Genomic DNA, 13,382 nt, shown 5'->3' on the forward strand with positions numbered 1-13,382 from the left:
ATCCATGAGAAAAAGCCTAATAAGTGTCACACCTTATCTGTAACAAACAAGAAAAAATTAATCACAAGATAATCTCTAATTACTGAAGAAGCAATCACTGCATTGCAGGAAGGACATATGCTATGAAATATCATCCCAAGTACAGCCACAGATTCCAGACCTGTTAGGAATCTCTGATTCTCTGAGCTTTTATAAAAGCACATGAATACACAGTATCACTATAACATATATATGACATAAAAACAACAGTCAAATAAAATTTTAAAAGAGCACAACAGGAGAATAGGAACCAATTTTTTGTTTCATATTACAAACTTAAAAACCTAAGTTATTTTTATAAAAGGAAAAAGTTCTGAAACAATTATTTTTCACTTTCCCATTTCAAAGACTAACAACAACTAACTATAAAGAATATCAAAATGTATCAAAAGGGTTAACACTGAAGAAGCCACTAGGGAATCATCTAGAGTAAGCCTTCTGGGTAAAAAAAAGGAGGGAAAAAACCCAATTTTTCTCATCACAGAGGCTAGCTATAACTTACCCATCAATCTAATACACTATGAAAAACAGAAACTCTCTTGGTTGGGTTCAGCTCATGCTGCATTTGTCCCCACCACATGTGTGTAGAGCTCTGCTTCTTCTACTGGCTGAAGCTTGGTGACAATTCAGCATTATCACCAAACCCTACAAACATAGAATGTGCACTACAGTGCAAAGTCCCAGGGCTACACTAGTAAAATAATCATAATACGACACAATCAAAAATAGGGATTGATTTTTTTACCCCATAAAAACTGAGACTTTATGTTACAACATTTCCCAAATCTCAGACTATTAATCTTTTCTTGGGTTTTCTGCACTCAGGTATTTTGTGTAACAAATCTGTACACGGAATGTTAGTATAGTTTAAGGAATTACCTACACTTCTCACCAGCCAAGGTACGAGAGGCACAAATGAACAGCACAAAAGGTTTCCATGTGTTAGAACAGCAGTTCCTCTAACATTTATGATTTTAAAAAATTGTTTTATGTAGAGAAAAGTGATGTAATGGCTTTTGTGTTTAAAGCAGTGAAAGATATGAGAGGACAGAGAATCCTCCAGTTGCTGGACATCAGTTAAACCATAATGAAAAAAAACTTCAAACTATCATGTTCTAAGCATGAGGATTACTTAGAAACAATTACAAACCCCCTGAGAAGTAAATGTTTATTCCCATGCCATGAAGATCGGACCCCACCTCTAAAGACACTGAATAAAGCTCACCTGAGACAGCACCATATAAAGCTGCAATAGCAGTACTCAGTGCACCAGAAACAAAGAGACATGACCAAAGAGAATTTTCTGAACATCTGCATGAGCTGCTCTTTCATGCAACTGAAGCATAAAGTAATACATTGATCAAGTGTGTGGTGTTAGCCATTTCTTAACAAAAATATGTAAAATTCCCTTGAGCAAGAACTGTGATACACTAGCTCCTCATAAAGAGACTTGTAGCCTAGAAGTTTTTGTACAGCAAAGTTTTGACTGCACTCACAGTTTGGCCTTCTTTGTATATCAAGTAGGAGCTGGTGAAAGAGAACTTTCCTAATGACCTTCCCTTTCTACACTGGTGTTCAGAAACATGTACAGCATCAGCTGATAAAACAAAGCAGCACCGAAAAGTTTCATTGGTAATACACCAAGTATCAAAAACAAAGTATCAAAACAGTCAGAAGAGGAAAACAAGGTTCTAAGTGCCTTTTGAGTAAATAGGTCATGGCCTTTTTTAACTGAAGAATATTGTATGGCAGTGCTTCAAGACCAAAACATCAGTTAAACAAGGAATCACCTGAGATTACAGCAGCATTCCATCTTCAAAAAAAGATTTCTTAGCTGATATCTCACAGAATTTTTGGAAGTAAAAACAAGAGACCAAGAAGAGAAGTAGAAAAGAGACAGCACTCTTGCAACTCTTCAGATTCCTCTCATAAAGATGAGCAAATGAACAGAGAAAAAAATATTGTGTCCCTCATGTGGAGAAAGGGTTCCTTTATCTTCCCTTCAAGACACCATACATAAGACATTTGCCTCCTTCAGAAGAAAAGAGACAAACCAAATGTGCAGTTCCAAAGAGACAAGTCCTGCTGAGGAAAGATAAGCAAACAGAAAAAAAGGGTCTCTCTAACACTTCTCCAGCATCAAGACTAACAAGTATTGAAGAGGCAGACTACTCCTTCCAAGGATGCCTGAGACAACCTTTTTCCAACCAGAAATGTTAACCTATGCAGGCAGGACAGGGGCCATTCTTGCCTACAAATTAAAAAGTAAGATCCTACAGAAACTTCATCTTTTATTATAAAGAAGGGCATCTGAGCTCTCACTCTGACCACACCTCAAGAGAAGTCATAAAGCCCATACCCAAACCCAAAAGTTTTATATTAGTATTTTTACTTCCATCTCTCTTTAGCTCTCTGTACAATTTTCTATTTCTCTTTTTTTGTGTACCTAATTAAACAGGTCCTCCAGTTAACTATTTCTGAGCTTTCCTCCAATCTGTGCTTCACCATAAAGAAATAAAATCTACATTACAAAATAAAAAAGTAAAATGGAAGGTCACAGAGTAATTGTCCAGAAGTCATTTCACATTAGCTTCTGAATTTGAAGCTAATTCAAAGCTTCAGCCTTCACCACATACCATTCTGTAAATAAGTTCTGTACTACAGTGCCAAAAGCACTCATACTTCTAAAGTTAGGTGGCCTGTTATTATTATTTTGACCTACTGCTGTTCCTTGAATTCAGATGTTTACTTTAGAGCTATACAACATATCATATTCTCATTAGATCTGTAAAACAAGCAACTGCACTTAACCACAGCAGATGACAGATACATACAAAATATATTAACTGGAAATTTTGAATATAAACCATGACATCTGATTTTCCAAGGGTTTTTGAATGAACATCAATGGCCCAGTATTAGAAAGCAAGAGATAATAAGTTGGACCTAAAAAAACCTTTTTAGTGGCACCTGTAAAAGATAAGTCAGTAAAAAATCACCCTACATCCACACCAATACTGCTTATACCACCAAAGTGTGTATTTCATAGCAATATAGTATTTGTTGGCATACTAATCTTTACAGAACACATTTTGTTAAGTATTTCTTCTATCAGCTCTCCCTTCCTTTATATCTTTGGTATCATTTAATCTCTTTTTGATATGGAATACTTCAATTGCATATACTGAGGGCTTTTCCCAATGTGATCCGCACTACATGGTTTGACCTGTTCACTTTCTCCTTCCATTCCTATTTCCTCACCTCCTCACTAAGAGCTTCTCATCTCACACACAGTGTTTTTCTTTACTATCTTACCATTCCCCAGGTTACCAACTCCTGATCCTGCAACTGGAATTTCATCCAGAATTCCTAATATAAGGAAAACCAACAGGATAAAATCTGCTTTTAGATGAAGTGAGTGTAAAAACAAGTTCAGCTCACCCCCTGTGACCAGACCAAAAATAAAGATCAGACAAATAGCATCACCTTTTGTCTGACTGCTCTGTGCTTCTAGTTTCAGCTTCATTTCCATATGAATAGTTACAGTGCCTAATTGTACTATACATTCAACCTAAAGCGTGCAGAGAAGAAAGAGTCCACGGCTACTTGAAGCAGGATGATACAGCAGCCATGAATCCTCAACCTCTTTTACACAATTTCCTCTTCCTACTGAAGGAACAGCTCAGACCTACCATTTCAAAAGTAGTGTCTTATACAGACATAGTAATTACTGCCCATAAAAATTCCAACACCAAAACTATAATTAAACAAATTAAAGTTGGTATTAGGAGATGCATTAATTCCTTTAAAAGTCTACATCTCTGAAGTTGCAATCAAAATGAGATACCACAGTTTTAAAAACATGAAGAAATAAAGAAAATTTTAGTCAGATACAAAACTGATACATATTGGGAAGTAAAGTTCACTAAAGAGCTACATTTGTAGCATGTAACGTCTTACAGGAAAGCGTAAAGAAGAAAAAAATTACCTTACTTCAGCTGGTGGATTTTGTGAGTAAGGATTTGCAGAGCATGCCAAAATCCTGACTACAGCTCCAGGATGATAGGTTTCCAGAATGTGCACTGCAGTGGGATAAACTGGTTCCTCAAAAGCAAGTTCCACATAGTCCTGGCTACAGAAGGTGGATGGTGTCCTCTTGAAAGGCAGCCGAGCGCTCGGGCAGCGATCCCACCACGTGCCGTAAGTTCGAAAGACAGCAGTTTGGGTAAAGTCACCAGAGCTAGGATACACGTTGGGAAACCCTGCTAAATTCCACATGGTATAGGACATGCTGTTCTCACTGCCATAGTGAGAGCTGAAATCCAACACTTCTTTGGCATACTGAACTATTTCAACGTTGATAGGTAAGGCTCGGGTGTTCGATTCAATAGCCCTCCGACTGTTCATTTCTCCTCTCGTCGCTGTCCTAGCTCGGCGCCGAAGGCACATGTAGTAAAACATGCTCAGAACTGTTAACATGGGAAACACTGGTGGCATCTAGATAGGACTTAGGAAGATGCAAAAAGTCAGGAGTCCTTTATAAGCTGCATTAACTGCCCGTGGTGTTTTGGAAAGGAGCTGATAAAACAGAATGAATAAACACAGTGAGCAGATACAGGATTCTTAGAAAGCAAATTGTGCTGTTTTGAATATTGTCTTAAACAAAGTGCTGCTACTAAAATATTAATAAATTATTCTATTTTATTGTAAGACAATTGTTTAGTTGGAAGCTACTAAGTGTGGCTTCCCATTTACTTTTTACCTTACTTCACATTTCTTTTTTGTTTAAAAAAAGACAAGACTATGAAGAAACATTAGCCAAAAACAGCCATCAAGCAACAAAAAAAAACTAATGGTCAAAATAAGCAATTTCTTTAGAGATTTATTACAAGAAAAAAAAATTGCAGTGACTCAGGGAAATGAATTCAAGTATGACATGAAATTTGGCCCACGCTGTAAACAACTGTGAAAGCATATCTAAAGATACACCTTCCCATTGTGAAGACACAGCTTCTTAAAACCAATGGTTTTACTTTCTTTTAAAAAGTGTAAATGGTTTTAAGAGTAAAAAGAATGAGCTTTTAAGCTGTTAATCTAAATTTGACCCACTGCCTTCTCTATCAGAGTGCTAATCTGAAACAGTCACAAAAATACTGCCACAAAAATACTGCCTTTACCATTTGAAGTTGTCCATGACAGCACACACCAACAACAGAAGGGTCATCAGCCTCCTGAAGGATGCTCAGAATTCACTAACAACATCATCTTCCTTTAAACCAGGCAACAAATGAGGTCTTCAAAAGAGTCCTGGCATCAGAAGCAGAAGTCCCCATAGAAAGCATTTTAATTCTGACAAGAGAAAATATTTTCATTAAAGTAGCAATTCAGTTAAACACAAAATGTACTAGATATGCATACTTAAAAAACCCAACACAAAATATACTATTAATTAAGAATACCAATGTGTTTTACACAGCCTACACCAACACAGGTAAAACAATCAAAAAAGCAGGTTTAGCAATTAGAAAAAGCTAAATTAAAGGGAAGCTACTTAACTAAAGTTTTCTGTTTACAACAGTGAAGAAACATTTATAGCTGAATGTTCTCTACAGGACACAGGAGGGCTGTATCATATTCCCTCCTAATAAAGATCCTCTTACATATGCTTGTCCCATATTGAGCAGCTGCTCCATACCTGCATGATGTAAACTGTGAGTTTTACCAACACACAACGAAATGTGCAGTGTATTCTCCGATTTCCACTGGCACTACACAACACACGGACTATGAATTCACATTCTCCAGCACCACAAACTGCTTCTCACAAAGTGGCCTTCTCATTACCTTCTCCATCAGCTTTACTAAGAATAACAAGTAATGCCTGTAACCTGTTAGAGGGATGACTAAGCATGGCTCAAAATAGAATAAATGTTTCTTCAACAGCCAGTGCTGGAGTTGCTGCTTAGTTTACCATAGGATACACATTGTGGTAATCTCTGAACCAACAGATGTGAGTGACCCTTCTATTGCCGAAGAAACAACGAACACATTGCTTCACACTGCCAGGCAGGCAAACCACGTATTTAATGTTTGCAGTGGGTAAAAGTGAGACCCCGCTACAGCGTTTTTGGAAGCATAAGTTTAAAGTAGGGTAAATTATTAAACAAATGGAAACTTTTTAAAGTCTCTACACAGATCCACAGTGTATGTTTGCTTGTTCCCACACTCACAAACACACAGAGATGTACAAACAGCTCTCTTTGGCATGAACGTTTCCAGCATGAAGGGACTTGTGGTAACAGATAAGGAGAGGCTGCACTATTTGCCCATTTTACTCATGACAGAAAGAAAGTTTACTAATGAAGTGCTCAATTCTCACTTTCTTGCTTCTACTAGTATTGGTCTTTTGTTTAGTTTCACATGTTGATGTAGCTGCCAAGGACATGAATTACTCCTGATACTCAGTGCAGAAGGGAATGCATAAAACAATATGCCAGATTTGCTTCAAGCTCCCCTGAAATGCCAAGAACCAATAATGTCACATTTCCCACAAACAACCTAAACCACCTTTCAGAAAAGACACTGGGAAAAAAAAAAAAAAAAAAAAAAAAAAAAAAAAAAAAAAAATTTAATTAAGAAACTAAGGAAAAGACACTGGGAAAAAAAAAAAAAAAAAAAAAAAAAAAGTAGCACAACCCTGAACCTCTCCTCCTTAAAAGAAAAAAAAAAAAAGAAACAACTCCAAACTGAAAATAGCTATTTCATTTTTTCAAAGTAGAGATGTTTTGATGTAAGATGTAAGTAAATATTACAAATACATTCTCCTTCTGGATTTTTCCCCTCTTAAAAAGAAAGATCTATTTAAAGAATATGCCAACAGACATTAAACTTCAACAAATGTTCTGCTATCAAGCCCGGGAATCATGGCTAGATCAGCATATACATCACTTTCAAACTCAAAATTTTACTGATTAAGATGATTTGAAGGCTGCTCCACAGAAAATACGGCTTTACAGATCTCAATTTTAAGACTCATTCAGCTGTGGTACTTGGAAGATCAGTGGGAATCACTTATCTCACATAAGCAACCTACACAACTTGACATCTGCACTACAAACTGCAGGCTTCCTCTGGCCACAGCCTGCAGCTCTTGTGGCACTGCTGTAAAACCCAGCTGTGCTCCTTATCTTAGCTTGTCCAAGAGCAGCAAAACCACCCAACAGTTCAGAGCTGTATGTCAGCTAGCTGGCCAGTTTAAGCCAGGTCTAAGAGAGGAAATAACCTAAATCATGCTGCAGATCTTCCATTAGCAGTAATGTTAATTTGGGTCATTCTCCCTCTAGCAAATTGATAATTTCGTAAAACCTGTAAAAATTTGAAATCCTTGACACTGACACAATTTTGGCTGGCATTGGTCAACAGGGTCAAAAGTAACTAAGTAGGAACAGAAAGCTTTCATGTAAACTTATTAGTCTAAACAACAGAAGTGGAGGCAAATTAGTTTTAAAGAGTTAAAAACAATATCAGATATAGTAGCTTATAACAAGTAAGACAAAACTACTATAAAAAAAGGATTAAATAACCATTAGGACTACAATACAAATAGGAATTCTTCTGGCATTTTAAAAGAAGCATTAAGAATTGTGTGGAGTTAAAAAGACAAATGAAAAATTGCTTCAGAGGTTAAAGGATAATAAGCTAGTGAAAGAATTACATTAAATACAGATCAGTAGGACCAGATGATACAAAAAGATTTTTCCAGGAACTACCAGAGGTCAAGCTGATTTCTTATTAACAGGATTTAACTTTGCAAAAAAAGATAAAAATGCAGACACGGGTCTATGCAAAGCATCAAGATAAACAGCTCGGGAGCTCATGTACATGCAAAGTTTATGTTGAAAAGTCCCCCTTCTCTCAAACTGCTTGATTATTTTAAAGAGATCCACTTAGACCCATGCAATTATGCCTTCTGATCTCTGGCTGGGTCTTTGGCCTGTTGTATATGATTAATTTTTTTTTATACAGGCACAATTATGCTAAACTAAAGCCTAATAAAGGTTTCTTATAAGTGTGTCTTTTTATCCTCCTCCCAAGCAGCAGCCTTCTACATCTTTTGTGTCTTCTATATATATATATATTTTTTTTTTTCCTGTCAATACCATTAAATAGACTGAAATAGTGCTATGAAATACGAGAACCAGTTTTTAGTCTGTTCTTCTCCCCACACCATCTTGTGTGAATGATGGCTTGAGGGGGGAGCAAGACTGCACAGGCCCCAAATCAGACGAGTTCAGAGGACTACCAAAATGTTACCTCTACTTTTACAAGACAGGACTCCAAAAACCACTTTGGACTAGACCTGGAATAAAACTTTTTTAAGAGATATTTTCTTTCAAAATACATTAAAGTCCATCTACAATATCGCCCACTCAGGCTATTATTTAATTTATAACTATTTCAATTATATGGGCAAACTCCCTTTTTCTAACCCTTCTTCTCTTCATGCTATATATACAGAAAGGCTTCTAAGACTGTAATTCACTGCTGCCTTCTTCCAAGCACAGAAAACCTTGACAAAGTAAAACACCTTACAGCTTCTGTACAGATTTCATAGGACAAGGCACTAATTAATTTAAAGCATTCAAAAGCACTAGATCTCTTCAGTCTATTTTGCCTTTTTTTATAGGGAGTTTTTGTATATAAATCCATTTTCCATCTTTGAGGGAACCCATCCAATTAATGATTACTGTACTTGAAAAAACAGCATGAAGCCGAGTCAGGGCAGGTTTAGGCTGGGTATGAGGAAAATGTTTTTCACCCAGAGGATGGCTAGGCACTGGAACAGGCTCTCCAGAGAAGTGGTGACAGCACCAGTCCTGAGTTCAAGAAGCATTTGGACAATGCTCTCAGGCACACGGTGTGATTGCTGGAATGTCCTGTGCAGGGCCAGAAGTTGAACTCAATGATCCTGAGGGGTCCCTTCCAACTCAGGATATGATATGATTCTACCTATTCATTTTGGTTAGTTTGGCAAATGCAACTCCTCAATAACCACAATTTTATCCCATACAAGCAGAAACAGGACAGAGTTATTCACCAACCAGACTGCTGAGGAAAAGGTGGGAAGTACACAGAAAAATACTTGAGATTTCAAAGGGCTGTGAAATGAAGGATGCCTGTGAAAACATAACAAGTAACAGATACTAGATTTAGAGGAAAAAAAAAAAGAAATATGGCACATTTCATCCCTGAGCCATCCCTGGAAAAGCACATGATAGGGAAGAGTTTGTACTATTTCAAGAGAAGCAAATGTTGTACATGCAAGTCATGCATACACCAGGTTTGATTTTTAAAGCCAGTGAAGTAATAATTCCTGTTTACACCAGCTTTGCTAATCTCACATTTGGGAGCAGTGAGCAGTTTTCCTTCACTTGACTATAAAAAAAACAGCAACATCAACAAATTACAAAGAATGTATAAATGACAAAAACAAGGGCTCGTATGATCTCTAAAGAAAGATTAATGCAATTTAATATGTGTGTCTTAGATAAAAGACAGTAAATGGGAAATCTCTTAATTATCTTTATACACTAATGCACAGAGGGAATACTGGATGCTTACATTACAGTCTAAAACAGTACTTTTACCACAGGTTAGCATCTCTTGCTGTTAATTACCTAGATTATACCAACATCTACACTCAACTTGTTGAAATTAGAAGCTATTATTAATTAAAAATTAATAAGCTATTATAGTATACTTTAAACTCAGGCCCCATTTGCTGTGTTTCTTCCCATAATATATTCTGGCACTAAAACAAGCCACTTCACACACACTTCTACTGTTTGAAAAAAAAAAAATTGCAATATATGGCAATTTTATCTATCTAAAATCTTATGTTGCTTTCATGAGCAACAAAACAGGCGAAATCCAAGAATTTCAGATTACTTCACTGACTGCATTCCTGCTAGGACCAGACTCGTGGTGTGGTTTAGGACTGAGATACAACGGAGACAAAAGTTCCTTTGGCACCTATTACACACTCAAAGTGGCCACCCTGCGTTGTGGAGGTGGCTTTCTCAAATAACAGAAATTGTTTTTCAACATGAGTAAATCATCAGGTAGCCCTTTCTATTAACAGCCTGAAGTTACCAGCATTATGCCACTTCATTCTGACCAACCACCCTTCCAGCTGTGGTGAAACTCTCCCCACCACGTAAAAAAAAAAAAAAAAAAAATTCCCCACACTACTTTTAAAAAGAAATTTGTGCGCATTTGTCTTTTCACTTTTCTCTTGAGATATCATACTGCCTCTCCATGTAGGCATACTCTGTGTAGCATTTACTTGCTGGTCACTGCACAGATCACAGCTATTAGTTGTGTAGTTGTTACCTCCCACTGTCACAGAATTAATAAATCAGTTGGGTTGGAAAAGGCCTCCGAGATCATCAAGTTCAACCTATGACCTAAAAGCACCATGTCACCTAGACCATTGCACTAAGTGCCATGTTTACTTAAACATCTCCAAGGACAGTGACTCCATCACCTCCCTGGGCAGCACGTTCCAGTGTCTAGCCACCCTTTCTGTGAAGAAATTCTTCCTCATGGCCAACCTAAATCTCCCCTGGCACAGCTTAAGACTGCGTTCTCTCGTCCTAACCATGTCCGTTCACATCCAATTGATGCCCATTTGTCAGCCTGCACTGGTAGCAAATAACAGTCCACAAGAAGTGAAGCATCCCAAAGTACACACCTAAAAAATAAAATAAAACAGTATCGCTAGTTCAGCTCCTATCCTGCCTTTTGTCGTGTTGTGACCGGGCAGCTGCGTGAAGCCGTGTAAGGTGGAACACCGCAAGGACCGAGCAGCGGCGGAGGACCCGCAGGTGAGAGGAGCACAACCCGTGCCCAGCGCTGCCCGCTTTGTCTGGTGCCAGCACTGTTCCTCCCCTCCTCCCTGCTCCATGCCATGCCACCCCTTCCCACTCCTCCGCTGCCCGCACTCTCTACCGGCAGGGGCAGCTCCCGTCCCCAGGGGAGCACTTCCCTGCCCCGGGACGCAGCCGAGGCCTAGGGACAGCGGCGGGCAGATACGGGCGGCACTGCCCGGTGCCGCCGCTGCCTTCCGCGTCCCCTCCCCGACAGCAGCCCGGCCCGGCCCGGCCCGGCCCCGCCAGCCTCCCCTGGCCTGGAATTAGGAGGGTTGGAAGGGCCCTTAAATCTAGCCTCAATCCCACTGCCATGGGTGGGGACCCCTAGCACCAGACCAGGTTGCTCAAAGCTCCATCCAACCTGGCCTTGAACAATGCCAGGGATGGGGCATCCACAGATTCTCTGGACAACCTGTTCCAGTGTCTCACCGTCCTCACAGTTAAGAATTTCTTCCTGATGTCTAACATAAAGTTCCCTCTTTCAGTTTGTACCCATTGCTCCTTGTCCCATCACAACAAGGACAGATGCAGCATCTCTGCAGCTTCCCTGTTGGTCCCTTCAGACATTGGAAGGTTACAGAGGTCTCCACGAAACCATCTCTTCTCCAGATCGAACATCCTCAACTTGCTCAGCATTTGTAGGGGAGATGCTCCAGTCTGGACTTGCTTCAAAACTTTCATGTCCTCTTTACACTGAGCACACCATAATTGTACACAGTACTACGGGTGGGATCTCACCAGAGCACAGGGGGAAAATCACCTCCCTAACACTGCTGGCCACACTGCTTTTGATGCAGCCCAGGACTCCGTTGGTTTTCTGGGCTATGAGTGCACACTGCCGTCTCATGTTGAGTTTTTCATCAGCCATCACACCTAAGTCTTTCCCTGCAGGGTGGCTCTCAGTCACTTCTCTGCCCAACATGTAGGTATGTCCAGGATTGCCAAAATCCATGTGAAAACCTTGTACTTTGCTTTGTTGAACTTTATAAGATTCACGCTGGCCCACCTCTCAAGTGTGTCAGGGTCCCTCTGGAGGGCATCCCTTCCCTCCAGGGTGTTGAATTATTGCGGTGTTGTGGTTTGTGACTCAGGCCCACTCTGCTTTGTGTTTTGTTACCTCTGCAGATATGAAGGCCATGGTGAGGTGGGTGCCATGAGCACACCGCTCAGGACGAGCCCTGGCTTGGTTTCTCACAGAGCTTTTCACCAGGCAGTGTGTCTTCCCTAGCCCCAGGCCAGTCGGGTTATGCTTTGAATGTCATGTTTAAGTTCCTAGCATGTCATAAGGGCAGCCCTGTTTTTAATTTATCTTAGTGAGTACTTACTCCAGCACACTGTGGTGCCTCTTGGGTTGCTACCTGGCCTATTGCAAAGGAAGTGTCATATAATTTAGTTTGGTGCATGAGTGCTTTCTCTCCCAACCACCCCTTCCAGTCAGAGCTTCTGCAATAATCACTAAAATTGCTGTTACTCCATCTGGTCTCCTCAGGTCTCCAGCAAGGCTCCATGTTAGTTGGTACCTGGGATCGTTCAGATGCAGTAGAAAGTAGAGTTGCTGACTTTTACTAGGTGGTCAAATATAATTCTAAAAATCCAGAAAATATGCAAATAGTTGCTATGTAAGGTGCTTTTTATATAATGCTTTAATATAAATTCTATGCATTTGTAATAAATTTCAAATATAGAAATCTATAAGTTTAGTATAGAATACATTTTGGTTGTTAACTGCAGTGGCAGACAAGCCACCTCACAACCCTGATTTCCTTAAGGGAGATGCCAGGATGACCAGCTTCTAGGTGATTCATACACCTGCACACAACTGTGTGCACACGTGCAGAAATGCACATATACACACATTTTATATGCCTCAGACACCACTGTACTATTTTAAAATAACAATTCAAGCCCCCAGTTTAAGGCACTGCTTCCATGGAAGAGGAAGCTAGATTCTTCAGGTTTCAGTGACAGCAATGTGGAGTGCCCTTTGGCATCATTTATCCTCACCTCAATCCTACAATTGGATGCAAGCTACAAGAGTATTTATGAAGGTGCTTTCAATAACCACCTTCCCAGGGAGTGTCCAACTCAAAGTTTGAATCTTTAATAATAAATAACATTGGAAACAAGACTATGAATAAGTTTGGTGAGTCAGAAAATAGGTTAGGCATGAAAATGAGTTTTTGTAATTTATTTTGTTTATGTTATTGCTTTCATTTTAGGTTTTGTACCTCACATGCTATCCTCCCTTTTCAAATTAAGTGAAGAAAGAGAGAATACTTGGAACGCACAATTTATCTAACCCATTTAATTGGTTAATTTAACAAATTATCTAATTGCTTCTATTAGCTGTCAATCACCTAAGAAGAAGAATGCAAAAGTTTCTATTTCTGTCTATTGTCAGCTATAAAGAGA

The 13,382-nt window shown here is 39.2% G+C and overlaps 1 protein-coding gene across 3 annotated transcripts in view; it reads right to left on the reverse strand.

Annotated features, from left to right (window-relative positions):
- FBXL4 (F-box and leucine rich repeat protein 4) overlaps positions 1-11,219 on the reverse strand; it is a 62,456-nt gene extending 51,237 nt beyond the window's left edge. Inside the window, exons 1-3 of one of the 3 annotated variants that reach the window (XM_041478205.1) lie at positions 10,793-11,219; positions 5,217-5,388; positions 4,028-4,617 (exon numbers count right to left, since the gene is read on the reverse strand). In XM_041478205.1, the coding sequence (XP_041334139.1) occupies positions 4,028-4,536 (509 nt within the window). In that variant the 5' untranslated portion in view covers positions 4,537-4,617; positions 5,217-5,388; positions 10,793-11,219. Of the gene's footprint in view, positions 1-4,027; positions 4,618-5,216; positions 5,617-5,734; positions 5,873-10,792 lie in introns of those variants that run through there. The other 2 variants (XM_041478206.1, XM_041478204.1) reach the window with 2 other exon arrangements.
- Positions 11,220-13,382: the final 2,163 nt, after the last annotated feature.

The sequence above is a fragment of the Pyrgilauda ruficollis genome, unplaced genomic scaffold, assembly GCF_017590135.1.
Source record: "Pyrgilauda ruficollis isolate IOZ18807 unplaced genomic scaffold, ASM1759013v1 scaffold43, whole genome shotgun sequence".
Classification (NCBI taxonomy): Eukaryota; Metazoa; Chordata; class Aves; order Passeriformes; family Passeridae; genus Pyrgilauda; species Pyrgilauda ruficollis.